Source organism: Motacilla alba, chromosome 4A, assembly GCF_015832195.1.
Source record: "Motacilla alba alba isolate MOTALB_02 chromosome 4A, Motacilla_alba_V1.0_pri, whole genome shotgun sequence".
Classification (NCBI taxonomy): domain Eukaryota; kingdom Metazoa; phylum Chordata; class Aves; order Passeriformes; family Motacillidae; genus Motacilla; species Motacilla alba.
In genome coordinates, this window is record NC_052045.1 from 15,717,632 (window position 1) to 15,740,820 (window position 23,189).

General features: G+C 50.6%; 1 protein-coding gene across 1 annotated transcript; it reads left to right on the forward strand.

The window, feature by feature from the left end:
• The first annotated feature begins 906 nt into the window (after positions 1-906).
• On the forward strand, positions 907-22,579 carry LOC119712918 (pre-mRNA 3'-end-processing factor FIP1-like). The gene is made up of 16 exons (XM_038164787.1): positions 907-1,402; positions 2,178-2,217; positions 5,088-5,172; positions 6,332-6,438; positions 7,147-7,205; positions 8,242-8,352; positions 10,615-10,745; positions 11,458-11,582; positions 12,533-12,638; positions 13,657-13,855; positions 14,741-14,767; positions 15,292-15,349; positions 15,829-15,884; positions 16,958-17,162; positions 18,675-18,833; positions 21,276-22,579. Exons 1-16 carry the CDS (start codon positions 1,309-1,311, stop codon positions 21,406-21,408), a joined length of 1,695 nt encoding a protein of 564 aa, XP_038020715.1. The 5' UTR covers positions 907-1,308; the 3' UTR covers positions 21,409-22,579.
• Positions 22,580-23,189: the final 610 nt, after the last annotated feature.

A 23,189-nucleotide genomic window follows, 5' to 3' on the forward strand; every position in this document is an offset into this window, starting at 1 on the left:
TTCTCCAGACAGTTTCTACAGCAATCTCCTTGGACATTTTTGACAGTGAAGTGTCTGAACAGAGCAGCAAAAGGAATTCAGGGTTTTGTTGTAAATGGAAAAGAGTGGAAAATGGGAAGGCACTGCTGAGGTTTGTTGGTGAGCAGCACTTTGCCACTTCTGTAGAGTTAACCTGGGTCCATCGGTATAACCAGGGATCTCATCAGTGACTCCCGGTGATTTTTGGATGTCCAATTCCAGTTCCTACGGTGAGTACTCATTCAGCATTCCCAGTGTAAGGTCCAGCAGGGCACAAGGAGCACGAATGGACCACAGGGCAGAGAGAGGGAATATTTTAATCCGGGATTTTTCTGGAACTGTTTAGCACATGGAAAAGGTAATTTGCTTCAGGATTCTCTATAGTTTTTTTTGTGAGAACTAGTGCTGAAAATCAGCTTGCTCTGAGTTTCCCTGTGATACTGATGGAGGTAAGGGCTCCGGAAGAGGAGAGGGTGATGCTCCAAACAGGAGCTCCCAGGTGGAGCTGCAGAAGGAGCCTCAGGCGCTGCATCTCCAGGCCGCGAAGTTCAGCATTCACCGAGGAGCTGCACAGCCAGGCCTGGGAAGTGCAAACCCCCCCCAGACAGACCCGAAGGTGTCCCCAGCCGTTCGGGAGCAGCGCTGCGCTGACAGCAGTGACATGGAGCGGCGTTCTGCGCTTCCCGGCGCCTCCTTGGCAATCCTGCGGGACTCCTCACGCCCTTCCCGGGCAGCCCCGAGCGGGAGGCGCCACAGCGGCCGTTCAGGCTCTGCTCCGCACGCCGCGCTCCGTTCCGCGGCGCCTCAGCCCGCGGCGAGGCCCGAGCGCGCCGAGCGCCCCTCACCGGAGCGCCGCGGGGCCGGAGCAGGCCGCGCTCCCCCACCGCGCATGCGCGCGCGGGGTTGGCGGGGCGGGCTTGGCGGGCGAGCGGCGCCGGGGCCCGGCGGGGCTCTGAGGGCGGCGGTAGGGCCCGGCGGGGCCGTGAGCGCGGCTCCGTGCGCCCGGCGGCACTAGGGCCCTGCGGGGCGCTCGGGCGGCTCTAGGGCCCGGCGGGACACCGCGGGCGGCTCTAGGGCCCGGCGGCGCGGGGCGGGCGGCTCAGGGGCCCTGCGCGCCCACGCCGGGGGTCTCGCCCCCCCCTCCCGCCACGGAAGGAGCAATGGCGGCGCCGTAGCGCGGCCGCCGAACCCCCGCCCGAGCGCCGCGCCCGGGCCCGGCGGGAGCCGAGCGGGGCCGCCGCTCCTCCTCCTCCTCCTCCCGCCGCCGCTCCCCGCAGCCCCGCGGCCGCCATGGCCACCGAGCTGGAGCCGCCGGCCGCCGGCGCCGTGTCGGGCGCGGCGCCGCTGGAGGCGGAGGAGGACGAGGAGCACTGGCTGTACGGGGGTAGGTACCGCCGGCCGCGGGTCAGCGCGGGGCCCCGGCCGGCAGCGGGCCCGGCCCCGCCTCAGGGCCGCCCCCGGCTGCGGGGCCGTGCGGGACCGGGGGCGGCCCCGCGGGAGGGACCGGCATCTCTCCCTGGGCCCCCCCGGAGGGACCGGCCTCTGCCCCCGGGCCCAGAGAGGGACCCGCGTCCGCCCCCGGCCTCCCCTCAGGAGCGCTTGAGCGGCTCTTTCTGGGCAGGTGGCGGCGTGTTATTGTCCTTTTATCAGTAACACTGTTCAGGGAGGTTAATGAGATGCTTTGTTAAGAGTTTCAGTTCCTAATTACCCAAACCTTGTGAACCCCTGGGCTAACGGGCCTGGAATGTGGCCGCTATAAACCACAGGACTTCATTGAAACGTCTTTGTCCTCCCCGTAGGCTTTCCACATGACCGCTTTTATGTTTCTTCTTCCCTGGCACGTTAAAATTCTATATAAAGACCTTGATAGGTGACTTCAGCTCCTATCTGATAGTTGTCTCTGTTCTCTGAGACTTAGGATATACATTTTGAATTTGGTTTGGTGTGGGACATCACTTCTGCAGATGGATGGTGTTTGTTGGGTTGGGTTGATTTTTAGTTGTTCCATTTCTAGTTGAACTTAGTTGAAAAGAGAGTGTTTGGGTTACAGTGCCTTGGCACTGCTGGGTATTTCTGTACCTGTGATGCCTTTTGTGCTTGAATTTAGCTTTTTTCCTTTCACTTGAATAATTCCTTTGTTCTTACCATTGTTTTTGCAGATGACACCACTGGTAAGCAAGAAGATGGACCAATTTCTGGGTGAGTCCTGAGGCTGTTTATTTGTTGTAACAATACATGGTGTAAAGATTGAGCCTTGTTGAGCAGAGCTTGGTGAGTGCTTTGGAGCACTGCTGTTGCCAGGAACAGCAGCTTGTCCTTCCCCCATCCCATGGGATCATCCCCAGCTGCCCCCATGGGGGTGGCAGGCATTTATGGATATGGAAGCTGAACTGGATGAGTGGACTGGTTTGATTTAGAGCTAACTTTTAGCCCTTTTTTTTTTCTCTCAGCAATTAGTTTCAAACCAGATCTCTTTTCCAGTTTAATTCCCTGGGAAAAATGATGCCCTGAGGATTGCCTTTGTGCTAGCCTGGCGTTGGTAAAGCTGGCCTGTGCTTTAGTCTGGGAAAGGTAAAAACCTTGAGCTTGGGTTAAAATCTTGAGCTGCTCAAACCAGCACATTCTGTGAGATCTCTCAAGTGGTGTGGTAAGACTTGGAGATAAAACCAGTCATCAGTTTGGCTTCCTGTGTGTGGCAGGGATTGTCTGTCCTGGGTTATATTTCCTCTCTATTTGTAGCTGTGTGTTTTGCACCAGCAGAGCTTGGTCTCAGCACAGGATTACCTGTTTGCCATTTTAAATGTAACATTTTTCAGAAGGCTTGGTTTTCACTGGGCCTGTGTGTGTTCAGCCCCTTCCAAAGTTCGGTTTAGGGCTTATTGTCACTGTAGGTTCAGTGTCTGGAATGTTGAGCTCGTTACAGATACTGTCCTACTTCTGTGCTTAAGGAATATGAAAGCTTGTTCAAATAAGCAAGTGGTAAAAAACATGGTAAATTGTTACCTAAAAACATCAAATGAGCTTTGTGAGGAGGAGCAACTTTTAGACAGAAATTTACACCTGCTTTACAAAAATCTGCTGTTCCTCGTCACGTTCATCTGAATGTAATTTTACTTTACAAGCAAGACTAAAAATCTGAATTTCTAGCAACTGTCTCCAATAGCTGCAAAATGTAGGAAGTAGGAATATTAGTGGCCATGCTGGCTGTCCTTTTTTTCCCCCTCTTTTTGCATTTTTCCCCCCATATTGCTTCCTTGCACGATGAGAATCCACCTAAATGAGGAGCTGTGGGGTGTTTTAAGAAAAATGACTCTTTGTTGGCTCTGCTGTCAGCAGCTGCAGCTCCAGGGATGCACTGCTGGCTTCTCTGGAGTGTTTGTCCCCAGCAGAAATCTGCAGAGTTTGGGATGCAGCATCACTGACATTCCTGAGCCTAAGGGATGTGTTGGAGGCCAGCAGGATGCTGTGCTGTCAGCAGTGCCCAGGATTATGTTGGCATTCTGGGCAGGTGAAATCTCTGCCACGTTTTTCTGTGCCCAGACAATGCTGGGGACGTGTCAGCTGGTTCATTCCTGGGAAGCAGAGAGGTTAGGGAAAGGCTCCTGGTTCCCAAATATCTCTCTGAACTCCAGTTCATGCATTTTAATGCACACCTACAGGTGCTTCATGTGACTTTGAAGCTGAAGGTAACATTTGTCACTCTTCTTGAACACAGAATCTCAGGGTTTTGAGGAGATTCAGGGTGAAGGTCAATGCTGAGTTGCTTGTATTGGACAAAAGGTTTTTGAATCTATCAGAGAGACTTTCTGCAGTGGTCCATGCTTTGGTCCTTGTGTCACAGCCTGTGTCTGCAGCATGGGAATACCTGGAGGCTGATTTTCCCTCTGACATATTGGCTGCCTTTTATACCTGACAGTGTGTGCAGGTGTCACATCAGGAACTTGGCACCCCTGGGACCTGTGCTTGGTCAGCTGCCCAGCCTTCAGCCCTCTTTTTGATCTTGGCCTGATGAATTTCTTTGTGTATGGGACTTTCCCAATATGGGGCTTCAGTTATGCTCAGGTTGTTTGTTCTTTGTTTTACACTCAGTAACAGTTGAGTTGTGTTATTTTGCCTTTCTTGTGTGGTGTCTTGTGTCACTCTGAAGTGGCTTTAATGTGACCAGTGTTTGGATTCTGTGAGATGTTGCCTGTTCATTTTTGAAAACAATCCTGTGGATGTTTGCTGTCCAACGTGGGATTTTAAATTAATAGCACCAACTCCACAAAGCACTGGTGGAGAATTGGGTTTCTTTGGCCTGGGCTGTTCTGATTGTCTCTCTTGAAAAAGCTTGGAATTATTTTGAAGTTCTTCTGAGCTTTACCTATGACATTAGACACAGATGAGCTCTCTGTATTTCAGTTCTGTAACGCTTGGCACACTCTTTTCTAGTGTGTGTACATCAATGCCTCTTTTTTTCTTGGCCAGTGCCATAAACAATGTTAACATTTGTAAAAACTCCTGAACTGGAGGTAAATCCAAACCTGACCATTGTTTCATCAGGTCTAATTTGTAATGAGTGAGAAGAATGGGTGCATAATTTTTCCCGTAACTTTTCCTTTTGGAATTTTAACTACTTACTGTAAACTATTCGTAGAAACACTAAAATCACTCTTTTTTAATTTTTCTGGGACAGATGCCTTTGCTGCTGACTAAATGCATGTGTAATTATTAGCATCCTTAAGGAGGAGGTGAAATTTTGCTTATTATGGTCTTATTCTTATCAGTTGTGGTTGTGCCAAATCCAGGCTGAGCCAGCTGTCACTGAGCTGTTGAGCGCTGTCAGGTGCTCTCTAGATGTGTGAAACTGATTCTTCCCAGCAAAAGCAAAGCCAAGCCAGGAGGATGGATTTTTTTTGTCAGGTAGTTAAGCAAATGCCAGCAGAACAAACGCACAAGAAGAATAAAGCACTGTGTGAAAGTCACCCGGGCAAAGGCTTTAGAACTGGTTGTAGTGACCCTCTAGGCTGGGCTTGTCCACTTTCTCTTCCGTGTCATGGTCACTTTGTTTTCTCTGTCCCCTTCACCAGACACACAGAGTCTGCTCACCCTCTGCAGGATGCTCCCCAGGAGAGCCGGCCCGTCAACAACGAGGACAGAGAGATGTCCCAGCACGTACGTGTCCCACTGCCCACGGTGCCATGGGGGTTTCTGTGCTTCTCAGCACTCCTGGGGACAAGCAGGGGGTGTAAAGATCCTGGTACTGCCTAATACCTGATATCTGCAGAGTTGGGATGTACTGCCAGCCATTCCCAAACCTAGGTCCAGAAACAGCCTTGTCTTGTCATCCTGCCTCGAGTGGTGGGGAGGGAACCCTGCTGCAGGCTCTGCTCATACCCTCTCAGGAGGCAGATCAGGGTCTCTGATGCTGCAGTCTGGTAGGAAGAGCAGAACACGGTGTGTTCCAGCTCAGTATTCAATGTGACTTCTCAAGGACCTGTAAAATATGGGCAACACTGGGATAGAAAGCCCAAGATGCTGGGAATCAATTTTGGTTCAGGCTCAGACCTCTGAAAACGCAATCTGATGGCTTGGTGCTGAAGGAGGAGGAGGAGGGTTGCTTCTCCCCACCCTCCTCTCCTGGGCTTTGATAGGTGTGTTTTCTGCCACATCAGCAGGGTTCATTCAGGGTTCTGACAGACCCACGCGCTGTGGAAAAAGAGGGAGGGTGAGGGATGCCTTCTTCATGTCAGGTGATGTGCTAATTCAGCTCGTGCTTCTCACAAAATGGCACTTGCTGGATATCTGGAAGATTTCTTTTTCTGTTCCTTTCCTTTTGTGCCCAGCACTGGCGTTGCACTGGAGTCAGATCTGTAAAGTGAAGTGACTTGAGGGCTGATTGTGCTAAATCAGCCAAACCAAACTCCTCAGCAGCTCCCTACCACAGAAGATGTGGTGAGAGAATATTTGCCTTGAGGTTCTTAGGTGAAACCTGGTGAATGTATTTTGGTGGTTTTCATTTGTGGTTGTGTACTTTGACCATGGCCCTTGTGGAGGAGGTGTGTCAGAAAAGCCCCAGCTCTCAAAAAGAGTGGGGCAGAGGAACTGAGGGATGTGGTAAAATTCTTAGAACTGAGCTGAACCTTCCCCAGGTTCAAAAATATTACTCCAAATTTCATGTAGGGCCAAATCTTCAAAGGACGGGGGAGTTTCTCTGTGGGCAGCTGCCCATTGTTGTTGAAGGCTGTTCAGGAAGCTTCTTGAGATTTGGCTGTGCTGGAGAATTCTCAAGCTGTGTGTATTGATGAGCTGCTGTGTGACTGTGCTGTTGCAGGCCCTTCCCAGTGGTGAGGATGATGAGGATGACAGTGACAGTGACAGCGATGACGATGATGTGAAGGTCACAATTGGCAACATCAAAACGGGAGCACCATCCTACATGTGGGTACTGCTGGGGGTGGGGGTTTGGGGCTGAGGGACCCCAGCATGCGTGGATGGCGAGGGACGAGCTGAGAGCTGCTCTGGCTCCTGGGAGCAGTGGCCAGAACACCGCCACGGGCTCAGGAGCTGATGGGCAGCTCTGCCCTGCAATTGCTTCTTGGAGAATCCATCTGTAAAATGGCAATGATAATCCGTGGGGCTGCTGCTGGAAAATTAACTTACTAATTCCTGGCCTCCCTGGGGCAGAATCAAAGGTGGGAAGTTCTGTTTAACTCATACATGAAAACTTCCAGAACCAAAATCTGTACTGCTAAGAATTTGCATAAGCTGTGAATTTACTAATTTCTAGCTGTCTGATTTTCTGTGGCTCAGAAATGGCAAGGCTGGATTTGAGAAGCAGGAAATTATACTTTCTACAACTCTGCATTGAATAAAAATAATGAGAGAGCATTGTGCTTGCTGCTAGCAGCCTTCCTCTTACACAAATGACTTACCTGTGCTTTGCTGCATATTCTAATTTTTCCACTTTATGGATAATTTCCTTCTCTTGTTGTAGAGGTGGTTTCACTCTGATGGATGACTCTGAATAGCAAACCCAGGTGAACGAAAGCATCTCCTGAAGGGTGTCAGGGCTTGAATATATTTTGCATGAGAATCTTTAGCCAAGTAATTTGTTCAAATGCCAACATAGTGATTCTTTTCCAATAGGGGAACTCCTATGAATCTAAACTTAAAAACGGGTAGAGGCTATGGAGCATCAGCTTCAGGTACTGCTGTTATTTTTATCCTTCACCTTTCCAGTGTTTCACCTACCTGGCACTGACAGCTGCAGCAGCTGCAATTTTTGCTCTATTTAAAAGGATATAGAATTAGTGTAAACCAGCAATAGGAAGTGCATTTCATAAAAATCAGTGCTCCCAGCACAGTCTGAGGGGATAGGATGCAATGGAGTGATTTAATTACCCATCGCTGAGCAAGGTGATTATAATTCTATTTAAACTAGGAAAAAAATGTATTGATTGATATTTTTACAGTAAAACCCCAGAATATTTCTAAAATATATTGTTGCACTGGGGCTGAGCATTGCAGCTCTGGAGAAGGACTGGAACTCAGTGTCCTGAGCTACTTGCAGTGTGAGATGCTAAAAGAAACAAACTCTGGCCTTGAGTAACAGCTGTGCTTATTTGGCTGTTGAAATTTTCCACACCATTCAGTTTAGTTTCTACTGTAAGTTGAGTCTTGGTTTCTGTCCTTCCACATATGTGAGACTGTCCTTTCATGGGCTTCATCTGCTCCCTTCCACTAATTGCTTTATCCAAATGAATTCTCTTCTGATTGAGAAAATAAGAACAAATTCCCCTTGTAGGTTCTGTACCTGAAAGATTTTAGCAAACTCCTGTTAGTCCACTAAAGACTGATCCTGAGAACGCCTCTCGTTATGAGAAAATGTGTCTGTCTTGGGAGGGGAAAATAGGTGCTTTGCCTGGGGAGAAAAATAATTTCATTTTATTTTATTTTATTTGGGGTAAATTTCATGCATGTCCTAATGATTTACTCTGTCTGTAGTACCAATCTGGGTTGAATTTGCTTCTCTGCTGTTCAGCTGCAGGTGCTGCACACCCTGTTTGTTTATGGAGTGACTGGAGTCCTTTTTATTAAAAAGCTGATTGTGGTTACCTGCGTGCTGTAAACCTGGTGATTAATTCACTGCAGTGCTTTGTTTTTGCTGGAATAATTTGCTGAGCAAATGAGTGGATTAAAGGCATTGCATTAAAAGTTGTAACGGTCCCTCTCTCCCCAAAGCCAAGTTGCAGCCCAAAGGTATTGACTTGGATGCCGCAGGGAATATAAATGGATTGCCTGTGATAGAAGTGGATTTGGATTCATTTGAAGACAAACCGTGGAGGAAGCCAGGTGAGGCCTCACAGTTCCTTGTGGTAAATATTTTCTGCAGTTCTAGTTGTGTCTCTTGATTTCCACATGTAATTTCTGTCCATTTATTGTTGCCAGGGAACAGGGAAGCTGGAACAATATGTGTTGCTCGGTCTCTGCTGCCTGGCTAGACAGTCAATGGCATTTACTGATTGAACAAGCCATGCTCTATGTGACATTGGGTTGCATTTATTCTAGTAATTGAACTTCCCTAAAGGGAGCAGCTATTTTTTTAAATGGTCTATTTTATTAATTCCCTGCTTCCTGAGAACATTGCACTGATACCAATCCAATAATGTTTGGCCTTAAAGGCAGCTGAGTGGGGTCAGGATTCGGCTGTTGATATTTGTTTTCCTCTTCCTGTGCAGGAGCTTGTTCTGTGTCCCCAGGCCAAGCCCAGAGTTGTCCCTGTGGACCCTCCTCATCTGGGTCCTAGGGCTGCCCACACTTATTTGTATGAGGGAGATTTCTCCTCTTACAGCTGTAGGATGCTACAAATCAGCTGCTGTTGTTCTTCTGATACAGAAGTAATTGAAGGAACTAGACATCCAGATTTTTGCTGTGCTACTCTCATAAAATGTGCTCTGATGAAATGTCAACTGCAACAAAAAGTCCACTTGCCTTTTCTCAGCCATCATTATTCTCCCTGCCAGCCCCTGTATCTTATTTATCTTTCAGCAGTATTGCTGTGCTGAGTAAGTAGAGCTTTCCTGAGGTTGCCTGTGGTGTGGTCTGGGTACCTCTTGCCCACATGAAGGTCACTCCAGTGCTGAAAGCTCCACGGGCATGTCCAGGTGTCAAAGAGCACTGAAACACCCTGCAGATAGTGCAGGCAGAATGGAACAGAAGCTTTTCTTCTGCAGGGATTTCTCCTTGATTGCGAAGTGAGACAGAGGGGAATGGGAAGAAAATGAGTTAGAAAGAATGCAGTGAAGTTCAAAGATAAAGCGTGGACATGGTTGTGGCCATGCTGACATCCCTGGACCAAAGTAGAGCCAGCTGGCCCTAAAACAGTGTTGGAATGCAATAGAGGGAAGATTTCTGCAGAGCTGTGTGGTCTGTAAGTTTATTTTAGATAGCAAGTAGCTCATTACTCAACAGCCTTTTAAGTTTATATCCTTTACAGTTAATTGTTCAGCAGCTTGGTATGTCTTTGAGTGAGGGAGTGGAAGGAGAAATCCTGTGTGGAAGAACTGATAGAGGTCTGAAATAGAAGCTGATAAAATCGACAGGTGAATGTTGTGTTGCTGAGTCGGTGTGGATGCAGTTTGCATGTTTGGGTGGTACAGCAGGAAGAGTGGCCAGCCCAGGAGATAAGCCTCACTGCTTAGACCTCACAGTTCAACCAAGCTCAGCTTGGGCAGAGTTTTGCCTCGCTCTTGTAGCAGCTCTTTGTTTTGGAGTTGGTCTGTGTAGGAATATCTTTACATGGGGGATGTTTGAGGGACACCTCAACAGGGCAGGAGGTGCTTTGTAGTGCTGGGAGGTGGGAGGGGTGCTCCTGTAATTCCTGCAGCTGGGATTGCCCCCCCGCATCTCTGGTTTCTTGGCAAGCAGTTTGTGGTCACCTCTGTCATTCAGAAGTGCTCGTGCTGAATTAGCACATTGCACAGGAGACTGGCAGTGGGAGATAACACTCTGGGATGGCTAATTAGGGTTGTGACTGAACTGTAATTACTTGTGTAGCCTGGGATGCATCAATAAAAACCTTCCACTTTAGCTGCCTTTCACGAAATGGGTGAGCCCCAGAATCTCCTCTCAAAACAGCAAAGGCAGTGATGGTCAGGAGGGGAATGTGTGAGCTTAGTTCTGCCAGGAAAAAGGTTCTGTGTCTCCACCCCATTTTTGTGGTGGGGGCTAGAACTGTCAGTCCTGTGCTGTGCCCAGCACTCAGCTCATATGGACAGTTGGAAGAAACCAACCTGAAAAAATCAGGCTGGTGAATAAGTGATTGCAGGGAGCTCCCAATGGCCTGTGGAGGTGCTGTCCTGTGTGTCCCAAAGGCTCCCACTGCTGTCCTGTGTGTCCCAGGGGCTCCCACTGCTGCTCAGGCCATGTTCCCCTGCCACCCAAGATGCAGCCACTGTCTCCTCTGTGGCACCCACAGCTTTCTGACAGGGGAAGGCACAAGCTGGGCTCTCTGGAAAACTTATGTTGCCTTAACCCTTTATATAAGCAGTTAAAGGACAGCTTGAGAGTGCAAGTGTGCAGAACCTCTGTGCTAACTCCTGCTCCCTCTGCCAGGTGCTGATCTTTCTGATTACTTTAATTATGGATTCAATGAAGAAACATGGAAAGCTTATTGTGAAAAGCAGCGGCGGCTTCAGCTGGGGCTGGACCCTGCTCCTCCCATCAGCACTGAGAACAAGATCACGGTGGGTGACGCGTGACTCCAGCTCCTGGCTCCAGGAAAACTGGGATTGTGTTTGTAGTCACAGAGATGAGGGTGTAAGAGCAGGAGATACCTCAGTTCTGAACTGTTCTGTGTGCTTTCAGCAAAAAGAAATGCAAAAATGAATCTTTAAAGATTAAATCTCTGCTTAAAATCTTTTCTGTGTTGAATAGTTCCACCAGCCTGGCAAGTTTGAACCACTACAGCAGCAAGACTGGAGTGAATTTCCAGTTGATTTGTAGGGGTGTCTGCTTGGAAAACCTTCTGGATAAGAGAAGTGCAGGGAGGGGAGCTGAGCCCCCAGGGTTGTTTTGCTTACTGCTGGAGCCTGCTGCAGTGGTGTGGCTGCCTTTTGTGTTTGCAGATTGCCTTGGCCATCAACCTTGCAGGAGTCCGTGGTGGCCATCAGAGCTTCAGCCAAATTGTCAGTACAAGTATTGCTCATTCCAGTTTTGACGTAGTGACTCCATGGAAAATGATTTGAGTTTAATAAACTCATAGCAGAGCTTCTGGTGGGAGACAGTGGACAGCAGGCTGAGGCTGGAATGGCCATTAGCTGACAGAAATGGCTGTGCCTTGACTGTAGAATATGTTGCTGTGATTGTTCCTTTTTTTTTGCTGAGGGTTAATCTCTGGTGCTCCATTCAGTTGAAAGAAGGGCACAGCACCCATGTGTTATCTGTTACCTTCCACAGGTTCAGCAGGGAAGAACAGGAAATGCTGAAAAAGAAGTGGAAAGCAACATCATCAAAACAGAGTTCAAAACAGACTTCTTGGCTCTGGTGGGAGGACGAATGAAGGCTGGGCCTCCTCCCAACAGGTAAGAGAGGAGCGTGTGTTTCATGGGGGCACCTGGGAACCACCTGGGCCAAGTCGGAGTCTCCTCAAGCCTCAAAGAGAAGCTTTTAAGCTTGGCAGGAAGCTGCTGTGGTCACTCATTCAGTGTCACCTCCAGCAGTGCAACCCCTGCCTCTCCATTGCCCCCTCCTTGGCGCAGGGAGGGAATCCTGGATCCCAGCTGATGGGACACATCTCTGGGAGTGGAAGGAGCCAGGCAAACACCTCAGCTTTGAGGGCTCACACTGCTGACATTGCTTGTGCTTGCTTGGCTTATTCCTACTCCCACGATGTTAATCTTTGCCTCCTCAAGTGGAAGTGGATTACAAGTTTGGCAGAGGATAAGAGGAGCTGTTGGTTCCTGAGCCTGTGTGCGACGCTGCTGGATGTGTGGTAAAACAACTGAGTCATTCTGAGGGGCAGCCTCTGCTGGGGAAACCACTTGGCCCTTAGGAGATCGATGGGGTTTTATCAAAAGCTTCAGAAGAATACACCAGACAAGCAAGAGCTTTGGGCTCGGGGTGTTTCTGTTGCTTCATTCACAAAACAGCTTTTGCACACCTGCCTTGCAGAAAGCAGCCCTGCATCCCAAGTTTACCCCTTGTCTGGGAACCAGCTCTGTGCTTCAAGGATGAGCATTAAAGCTCTGCTCAGTCTGTTGGATTTGAGCATTTTGGGAGCATTTCTGTCCCGGTGTGTAATCCCTGTTTTTACACCTGTTTGTGGTGGTTCTTTGGATAACATTTCTGAGTGTTCAGAGAGCCCAAACCCACCCCCGCTCAGAGGGAAACTGTTCAGGAATGCAAAACGGGCTTCTCCTTGAGAGATGTTTCCCTGGTGGGAAAAAAAGCATGAAAGAAATCTGCTGACAGCAGGGAAAATTGCTCCTTGTGGTGTTTCTGAGCCTAAAAAGGTGCCTGTGCTTTGTACCAGGAAGCTGGGTGGGACCATTGATGTGATCGGGGGCCAGGCAGGCACAATCCGCAGGGTGGAAGGGAGACGCCGGGATAAACACGCCTCGGAGGAAAACCCCATCCAGGTAAAGCCTCTGCAAGGGGCTGCCTTGACCAATTGCTGATTGTCTTGCACTTCTGGTGAACCCTGGGCAAATGTCTGTGTGTTCCTGACTTCCCATGTCCCAGTTCATACCTGCAGAGCAGCAGGTAATGCATTGGCCCTGTTGAGGTATCTGCATGGATCATTCCCTTCTGCAGGTTCAGTTAATTTCTGGGTTAAAAGCTTGGTCTTGCTAGGAGCCAGATTTGTCCTTTAAAGACCAGTCTTCCCTTTGGAATGGTAGGGGCCTGAGTTCTTTCAGCATCAGCCCTTCCAAAGTATTTCTAGGAGTGTGTAGCTGGGAATCTCTTCTGTGGATTATTCCCTTCTCTTCTACTGTGGGGTTGGAATCTTCAGATCTGCAGTGAAGGGTTTGTACCTGGGGCTGGTGTTTCTCTACTGTAAAGTAACATTTAGTCTCAAATCAGTTGGTGCAGCCCACACCTCAGACTGAGCCTGGGCCTGTGTTACTGGATCTTGTCCCTTCTAAGAAATGAAAGCCTGGATTTAAAGCTGGTCTCAGTTCTGGGCTTGCCTGCCTAGTGTGTGACCATAATGTTCTGGTTGGTTCCTAGGCAGGAAGCTGCAGGGTCTGAGGACCATCTGCCAAGCCCCCTTCTCTTAACCACCTTCCTCCTGCCAACTCTGCTAACTTGCCAGAAAAACCTAAACATGGAACCTTTTCCTTCCTAGGCCAAATTCCTTGGGTTTTTCTCCATGGTTGTGTGGTCCCTTTATTTTTTTAATAGTCAGTTTCCCAGATTTTGCCAACAAGAAGAGTTTGCCTGAGAAACAGAATTTGCTGGGAAAGGGTTGTTTGTTGTTCCTCCCCCTCACAAGCACTGCCAGCTGCACTTCAGGTCACTGTGGTGCCTCTGCATTTTGGTCACTCTTCAGGCACAGCCACAGTCCTGTTGTGTTGATGCTGCCAGCATTGTGAGGGCCCTGCTGCAGGAGCAGAGGGATTAAAACACTCTCTTCTCATTCCTGTGCCCCCCAAGGTCCTGGGAGACCATGGCAGTAAGCCCCAGCCCCCCCAGCAGCCCCAGCAGCCCTCCCAGCCCCAGCAGCCTCCTCAGCAGCAGCCGTTTGCTCCACCAGCAGGGCCTCCGCCTCCCCCGCTGGCCGGGCCTCCTCCTCCACACTTCCTGCACCCTCCTCCTCCAGTGACTTCTGTTCCACCTCCCCTGCATCCTCCAGGTAAGTGGTCACTCCATGGAGCTGAGCTGGGATGTCCCAGGCTTGGAGCAAGTCAGAGGTTAAATGGTTCAGTGCCATGGGGTGGGTGGGCGCTCAGGGAACAGATCCTTACCCTTGGCCAGCCTTTGTTTAGTCTCCAGCAGCCTATTTAATATTTGCCCTGAATACTTAAAAATGGCAACTGGTCCTTGAAGAAAAACCTCTGGGCTTAGTTTCCCTGAAGGAACCTTCCAGTGCTACTGATGCATTTGCTTTATTAATAAATGTCAAGAAGCAGGTTCCTGTTTCTCTGGGGGAAGCTGAGAACTGTTGCTTCTGGCTTAAGTACACCAAGCTGAAGTGAGGGGGCCACACTGTGGGCTTCTCCTGGTCCTGGAGCAGCAGCCAGGCTCTGGAGCAGCACCAGGAGCACTCCGTGCAGTGACTCCTGCCTGAGGAGGTTTTGCTGCAACACTCAAGGGTTCTTTTCCCTGGTAACTTTTCCATGGTAGCTTTTCCTGCTGCATTAGATTAAAATGCTGGCAAAATCAAGTTGGACACACTGGAGTGGAACCTGCAGCAGGTTCTCCTCTCCAGCTCCTTCAGTTGTTCTGAAGACCAAACCAATTGTTCTTGTGTTCACACTCAGAAAAAGAGTTTCCCAGTGTAAGAAAACAGCAACATTTTAAATTATAAAGGTAAAGAGAATGTTTGAGGAAATTATATAATTTATAGGCTAATTCCTGCTTAGTAGCACAAATTTTTCTCCTGCTCTATTTGCTCCAGCGTGAGATTTAGTCAAAATTGTGCTTTGAAGTTTAACTTGAGGTACAGAGAGTCCATGCAGTACAGAGAGGCCACGCTTTCCTTGTTGTCCTCACTTGCTTTCCCTGCTTATTTCCACAGGCCTGCCACCTCCAGGTCCAATTCCAGGTAGGTGTTACCTTGTTCTTAGTAACAGCAGCAATTTTGATCACACAGGTGCAGAGCATTTGGACTAAGTAACATGAAATAGGATGGCACCAGTTTGGAGCACAGCTAATTTAAGATTAATAAACTCCAACTGAGCATTGAACCTGAGCTGCTTATCTTCTCTTCTGACACAAATCTGTTGGTCAGAATAACTTGATTGTTGCCTTCTGATCAGAATGTAACGTGTCTCCATCCCAAGGACCACTTTTCCTCCCTAGGGCTGTAAGAGTTAATTGTTACTCCTTGATGAATCTTATGTTCAGTATTTATAAGCCAAAATAGAAGGTAGTTTTTGTTTTGTTTTTCTTCCTATATCCCTACAAAACTAACCGAGCTTTAGGGTGCGAATTTGGGGAGCAGATCCTACCCTGAAGGAAAATGATTCCATTTTAAACAGGGCCCTTTTTAAAGTAAAAAGATGCTTTAATGGAACAGCCCTTGTGAAGCTGCAAGATCTTGATGCTGATTTACCCTTCTGTGTCTAGGGTTGTTCCCACCACCTCTGGCACCACCACCAGCTCTCCTCATCCCAACCTTGGATGGGTAAGACCACATCTGGGTAAGATCACACCATGGGAGCTGCTCCCCTGGAGGGAGGCGGGGAGGAGAACAGGTCCAAAATCAGTGCTGGGGATGCATGGTCTGGTGTTGAGTTGGGGTGGGGGAGAGCAGAGTCTGTCAGGAATCCTCTGTGCATTCGCCTGGATTTGTCATATTCGAGGCACAGGAAGGAGCCAATAAAATCTAGGTAAAGCCTAGAGTAGTTCATGGCATGATTTCTTACTGCAGATGCTTTCTCTGAAGGTGCTCCAGGTAGTTTGTGAGCAGTGGTGCTTTCCCGGGGCAAGCAGTGGGATTATGGCATGTTTGGAAGCTGTGGCAAAACCTGTGAGCATTTCTGGTAGTGGGATTCCCATAAGAATGCTCCACAGATCTCCAGGAAAAACAGGGTGAAGCTGCAGCACAGCCAGAGCTGTGGGGGTCCCTGATGTCAGTAACTCACCCCCTTTTCTCTCCCAAAGGCAGCCAGCCAGCTACAACAACAGGCAGCCACCTCCCTTTGGCTACAACTCTGCAGGTGAGCACCAGGCAGGACACATCCCCCTGCTGCTCTCTCTCTTGCCTGGCTCTTCTGAGGCTGGCACTCACCATGTCTGCTCCAGCTCCAGGCTCTTGCTGTGTCCCAGACAGTCCCAGTCAGGAGCCCAGGCTGGGTGTGCTGCTCTCAGTGTTGTACAGGTGTGCTGATGCAGTTTTGTGGCCCAGTGCTGAGGCTCAGGTCGCTGTTCAGGGCAGATCCCCAGCACAGAGAAGCCTCCCCAGTGCCTCAGCAGTGTGTTCTCCTGCCCGTTTGCACACACATGTACTCAGCCTCTCTCACTCTCTCCCTTTTCCCCAGCCTTAGGGATTAGCTCAACCATCCACAGCTATTGAGCTTGGCATCTCCTCCCCGAGTGTTTGAATCTCTCCCCCACTTCACCCTCTCCCTTGCCTACAGGCACCATCTCCTGTGTTTTGTAATGGAGAGGCAGTGCCAGGATTTCAGCAGATTCCCTTCCCTGGTGCAGCCCCAGTTCTCCCCCAGTCCTGTAGTCACCAGGAGTGGCTCCTGGCTGTGCTGAGCAGTGGGAGCACAGACAGCCCTGCAGTGCCTTCCTGCAGGACAGGGCTGGAGGAGTGGCAGTGCCAGCCCTTCCCAAGGAGAGGAGCCTGCAGTGCTGCCAGATGTGGCACTGCTTTGGGATATGACCTCACCAGTCCAGCTGGCCACCTCTGTCTGGGAAATGCTGGTTGCTCTGGGCTCCCCAGGTGACATCCTTCACTGGCAGCTGGTGCCCCTGGCCCTCCCCAGGTGCCACCCTAGAGCAGAAGGTACCTGGTGGGAGGTGGGACCTCGTACAGGTGACCAAGAGCCCAGGGCTGACAGAGACTGTGCAGTGCTGCCTGTAAATGCCTGCCCTTGTGCCTTCCTCAGGGAGGAGTTCCCTGCTCTTAGCCAACTGCTGGGAACAAAGGGGAAGGACAGCAGGGAGCTGGGCCATGGTCTCCTTGGATCCAGCTCTGCTGCCAGAGGGGATCTTTGGAGAGGGAGGGACAGAGGGGATGCCGGGCATGCTCTGGATGACGGAGGGTTCTGCTCTCTGGCTGCAGATTCAGGTTTCATCAGCTACCCCCCCATCTCCACGTCTCACACGCCCTGGGTGACCACGGTGGACAAGGGCACAAGCAGCTCCAGCAGCAGCCACTGGGAGTACTCGGGCTCCAGGCGGGACAGGGAGCGGGAGCGCGAGCGGGAGCGGGACAGGGAGCGAGACCGGGACCGGGACCGCACCCCGACCACCAGTGAATACAACAAGTGAGTGCTGCCCTCCTGCTGCTCCTGGGCAGCCCTGGGCCACCTCAGGGTGTCTGGCCAAGGGCTGGGTATAGAGGACACCAGCTGAATTCTCTGGAATGTCTGGGGAAGAGCTCCTTTGGATCAATAACTACAGCACAGACAGGGAGCTGTGCCACTGGCTGATTTCCTGTCTCTGGGTCTGGGGTTTTTTGTTTAAATCCAGCAGAACCAGTTCCTCTTGCTCTCCCATGAGGCCAGTCAATGAAATAGCCCCTCTGTGTTTACTCAGTGTTTCACAGCTCAGTGTGAAGCACTGGCTGCAGGAGCTGCTGCTTCTTGTCTTCTAAATGTCACTGTCAGATCAAAGGACAAACAGCCTGCTCTGCTCCGCTCTCCTGTGGGGCTGGGAGTGCCATTCCCTGGGAGTCAGCCAGGAAATGGGAGCAGGACTGGAGAGACCACCTTGGTGGGAGCTGCTGTGACCTCAGCTGACAGCAGTGCTGGGAGCACTTGGGAAAGAGCAGGAGGCTTGGAGCCTCCCTGTGTTCATCTGAGGTGGAGGCTGGGCTGCAGACACTTCCCAAACCCATCCCTTTGGTGTTCAGTCAGCAGCAGCGTCTGTGTTTTGCAAGCTCTAGGCTCAGAAATGCCAATAATCATTCAAAACATGATCAGAATGTGCATTCCTGGCACAGGGTACTTCCTGCTGGGGAGCTTCCCAGCCCAGGGAGGGAGCAAACAGGGCAGTGTGCTCCTAATATTTTTTTTTCCCTTTATAAGCTTTTGGGAACTGTGGATGGGAGTGGGGAGGAAGAGAACAGAAGACAAACTTGCTAAAATTGAAAGAGCTCAGACTCCCCCATGGACTTCCTGGTCCATGCTGGAGCCAAGGCCTGGGATCAGCACTCCTGAGCACATTGCTGGCATTTCTGGGTGGTGTGGAGCACCCTGGTGCAGGTCAAAGCAGGGCAAGGGGCCGTGCAGTCCTTTGGAGCACTCCCAGCTGATTGATCCTGAACATTTATTTGTGCAGCTTGTTTCCAGGAGTGTCAGAACAATGTCTCTGACATCCTTTCTCCCAAGTCTTGAGTATTGCTCCTACAGGGGGACCGTTAACCCTTCAGATTTTGGCTTTCAGAAGTTGACCAGGGGGATGTAGAGGGGAGCGTGGGATGTGTCTCAGTTTGGGGTACACCCTGCCCACTCCTGGGGATTGAATGAGCTGCTTTGAGCAGGTAGAGGGGCGCAGACGGAAAGCTGCTCTCGCAGTTTGATCACAGTTTTGAGCTTGTGGAGAAGAAAAGAGCTCCTTACGCAAAGGGATGGGAGGTTATGTGGGGTGTCTGCACTGAGGGACCCCAGCAGCAGGGGGGGAGCCATGGAGGAGCCTGTGTGCTCCTGGTGCGGGTGTTTCCGGAGCGCCTGTCAGCAGGAGGTGCCACGTGTTGCCGGTGAGGGCGGTTGCAGCCCTGCCCGGTGGCTCAGGCCCGGGGCCGTGTCCCCGTGCCCACGTGTCCCTTGTCCCCCCAGTGACGACGAGCGGTACCGCTACTACAGCCGCGAGCGCAGCTACGACTTCGAGCGCGATTACCGGCGCAGCCGCGACCGCAGCCGCGAGCGCGAGGAGCGGCACCGCGAGCGCCGCCACCGCGACAAGGACGACGGCAGCAAACACAAATCCTCCCGCAGGTCAGTGAGGAATTCATGCTCTCGGGTGGAATGGCGGCCCGGCTCATCCCAGCTCCCTCTGTCCGAGAGCCGTGGGCAGGAGGAACCCTCTGGGACAGGGAAAGGAGACCTTGGGGTTGAGTTCCCACCCAGTGCTGAAGGAGGGGTTGAGCTCAGCCTCCCAACAGAGCTGCCATCTTAACAAGAGCACACACAGAGGAGGTGCAAGGCTGTGAGAGAAGCATCAGCTTTTGATCCTGCTGCTGCTGTGCACCAGGGCAGAGCTCACAGAATCAATTAGGTCAGAAAAGACCTGTAAGATCAAGTCCAGGCTGTGACCCAGTACCACCTTGTCACCCAGACCATGGCACTGAGTGCCACATCCAGCCTTTCCTTAAACATCTCCAGGGACAGTGGCTCCATCGGCTCCCTGGGCAGCCCATTCCAATGCCCAGTCACTCCTTCTGTGAAGAACTTCCTTCTGCATGCACTCAGAAATTGCTTCTTGAGCAGGAGGAGCAGAGCTCTTGCCCAGAGCCTGATAGTGAGGGGGTGATGGTCTGCACCAAGGTGAAAGTTCTGGGGCAGAGCAGCATGTCCTGAAATCGCAGCTTTTCTGCAGAAAATGGATTTGCAACAGATGATCTTCCTGGAAGAGCAGTCCCCAGCAAAGCAGCAGCCGTGCTCTCTGGACTGAGGCCAGAGAGCTCATGTCCTATGTCTCATGTCCTATGTCTGTGCTCATGTCCTATGTCTCCTCCCATCCCATTAATGACTTGTTCTTGCTCTTTTTTCTTGATGTGTCAACTCCCTTCTTTTAGGGGAAATTCCTGTCAGCTCTGTAGGTAATTACCCTTATTTTGAAGCTGGTATCAGAAAAACTCCTATGTAGTGACTGGAGGAAAAAGGCTGGTTTTATCCTTAAGGAGATGAGTAAGTTTTCAAGGAAGGACTGATTGCTAAAGGGTTGGAAGCAAAATGATAGGAAGAAAGATTAAGACCATGATAATAATTGAATACGGAACTGAAAGCTGAGCTGGTATCAGACAAACAAGCCATTGGCTTTAGGGTTATTTCTCAGCTTCCTCTACTCAGAATTGAAACCTTGGAGTAGATACCTCACTGTAGGAATCCCAGCCCATGGTCCCCTCCAACCAAAACCATTCTGGTATTCCCTGCTTGAGGCACACTGAGGTTTGAGCCTGTTTGAGGCACCTGCAGATGAAAGGGTTTTGTTTCCAGCTTCCTGCAAACTGAGCAGTCTGCAGGAAATCACTGACGCTGGTTTCAGAATTAAAGGACGGTCACATCGTCCCAGCATACGCCACTGACACATCGGCCACGAGGTGGCTGAAGGTGTTTTGTGGAGAGGCAGCAGCCTTTTATTTTTCCCTATTTTTCTTGCCTTTAATGGCTGTGAAGCCATTTATTAAACCAGCCAGAAAATTACTTGAAGCCAGGAGCTTTTCAGCCAGGTTCAGCCAGTTCAGTGTCTGCTGCTAAACTGGAATTCCAGCTGTGCTAAGAATTGGTCTGTACACCTGATGCTGTCCCTGCTGCTGGAGCTGTGCCTGCACAGTCACAGTTTATCCTGGGATAAATTCATCTGCTTGTTCCTGTGCTCTGGGCTGTGCCTTAACTCTGCCACCTTCACACCACAGTCAGCTCCTTAGAGCTCCTGTGGTTTGAACCTGTGAGAGAAGCAGCAGAAAATCTCCTTTTGGGGAGGCCAAACCAGCACTCTGCCCTTTTCCTGGTGGGAGGCAGAGCTGCTCCTGGGGCTGTGCAGCAGCTGGCATGGCACAGGCTCAGGGCATGCACAGCCTGCTCAGGCCTCTTCTGCCTGGGATTGCTCCCACATCACAGAAATCCTGGCTAAGCATACCCACTTATCACCCACATCGGGAAAACGGAGAGATAAAGGAGTTCCAAAGCACGAAGTCAGTGAAGAGCCAGGTCAGGTGTGAGTCAGCAGAAGGAGAAACAGGATCTGCCTCCCATGGGGAACCCACATTTCTCTTGCTCCACTGATCCCGTTGCTGCCTCTATTCCAGGGATTTCCCACACACATTCAGAGGAGTGAAAGTTTCAAACACATCTTGGGTTTAGGACTCCTCCTCCTCTCAGCCTCTGTTGTGTCAGAATTGTTGGAGCTCGCTCAGGAGTGGAAGGACAGCAAGGTGTTGCCTGTGGACACTGCCAGGAGTGGCTGTGCAGTGTGGCAGTGTGTGTGTGTGACTGTGACAGTGGCAGTGTGTGTGACTGTGACAGTGTGTTTGTGTGTGTGTGTGTGTGACAGTGGCAGTGTGGCAGTGCTGATGCATCCCAAAAAGCCCCACCGTTCCCTCGGCACTGCTGAGGTGGCTCCCTCAGGTGGGGATCAAAGCCCCTTTGCCCATCACTGGTCCCTGCTGTGGCAGGACTGTGTCTGATGTCACTTTGTCCCCTCTGTTCCCTACTCAGGAAGCAGCACGAGAGCGAGGAGGGGGAGAGCCACCGGCGCCACAAGCACAAAAAGAACAAGCGGAGCAAGGAGGAGAAGGAGGCCAGCGAGGACGGTGCCCAGGAGGGTGAGGAGCAGGATTCCAAGGAGTGAGCCAGGCCCCCATCAGCCCGCAGCAGGAATTCTCTCCTGTGGAACCAGCATGGAATTGGTGATGTTTTGTTTGGGGGGTGATTTTTTTTATTATTATTTTTTACTTTTTTCCAAGGGAAGAGGCTGACTGGGCAAACCGTGGCACAGCCAGCAGTGCTTCAGGAGCTGAGGCTGCACGTGCCCTTAAACTTCCTTTTTTTGTTTGTTTTTGATACAAGACAATACAGCAGTACTAGTTACAAAGCACTGAGCTACTCTACTCATCCACATCCCTGGGGAGAACTTTGGTGTATCAGATCCTATGGTTTCTGATGGAAGATGGCTTCAGCTGAAACTAACGCAATTAGGTCATAGTTCTTGGTTCTTTTTGTCATCATCATTCCTTTTTGAGAACTAGGACAGTAAGTGCAACTTGAATTTATTGTCCAAAGAACAGCGTGACTTAGATCCCGGGAGCCAGCTTAGAGTCTGGTGTCCAGTAGTGAAAAGTCTCATCCCCGAATAAATTTCTTTATAGCTACAAAAACAGCTTCTGATTTCTCCGTGACCAGCTGGGCGTGTCAGGAGGAGCTGCAGGATCTGCTCCAGGTGGGCACAGAGGCCTGCCTGGATGTGGCAGCTTCCAGAAGCTGCTGAGGGCGTTCACACAGCGTGTGCAGAGACTCCAAAACTGGTTTTTTTATCCATTGCAAAGGTAGTTCTGTCATGTTACACCCCTGCGTGGGGAATCAATGAAGATCCACAGCAAGAGCATGAATTTATCTTTAATTCCTTTTGACTTGACTATTTCCTTTTTTTACTAAGAGTTGACTGAATAACCTAGAGTACAGTAGAGAACACCAAGTCCCAGTTAGCAGTCTGCCCTCGTGGGACTGATGTTTCTATTTGGGTATCACCAACACTCCTGTCCAATGCATTCCTTTCCTTTAAATCCCAAAATAAATTTAGTCAAATTCCAAAGTTTCTTTGGATTTAGTATTGGTTGGGGAAGGGGCAACAGAAATGTTTCTGGGTGGGAAGAACGGGAAATAATTTTGCGGGGTTTTCGTCTGTCAGGTCATTAGGTTCCTCCCCTTCTGTTCGCGTGTCCACAAATGTCTCATTTTCCTTTGACTTGTTATTTAAAACTGTCTGAAATATTTGTCCTAAAATAATATGGTTCTGAAATGTTCTGTACTTTTTGGTATTGTAATCTTGGAAGTCTTGAGTGTGCTGGGAGGTGTCCAACCTGTGCCAGGAGTGCCCTTTGGTTTGGGCTCAGCATTGTGACAGTGCAGTGATGAGTTTGTAACTGCAGAGCCCAGGGGAGGAGGAGAAGTGGGACTTTGCTGGCTTTGGTTTTCAAGGAGTTTTGTTAATGTGCTTGAGCTCCTGGGAAATGCGTGTGCACTGAGCGGGGTTAGCTGGGATCAGGCTGCAGGCCCTTCCTGCCTCTGCAGCCACGGCGGAGCCCAGATTTGGGAATATCGCTCACTGCCCCCTGGGCAGCTCTGCCAGCTGCAGCACTCCCAGCTCCTGGCACTGCGTGCACAAGCAACAAGAGAATCCTCCTGGCAGCTTCTGCTCAGGGCTGGGCTTCAGCTGGGAGTGCCCAGAAGCTTTCAGGAGAATGGGATGAACTTGAGGAGCAATGCAGACCGGAGCGGTGAGGAGGACTCGGGAGTGCTTGCTCCGTGCCCCTGGCACTGCTCACCACAGAGGGGGCCCCCTCCCTTGCAGAGCCCAGGCCAGGGCAGTGCCAGGGGAGAGGGGCCCAGAGCCCTGCCCAGCCTCCCTCGGGA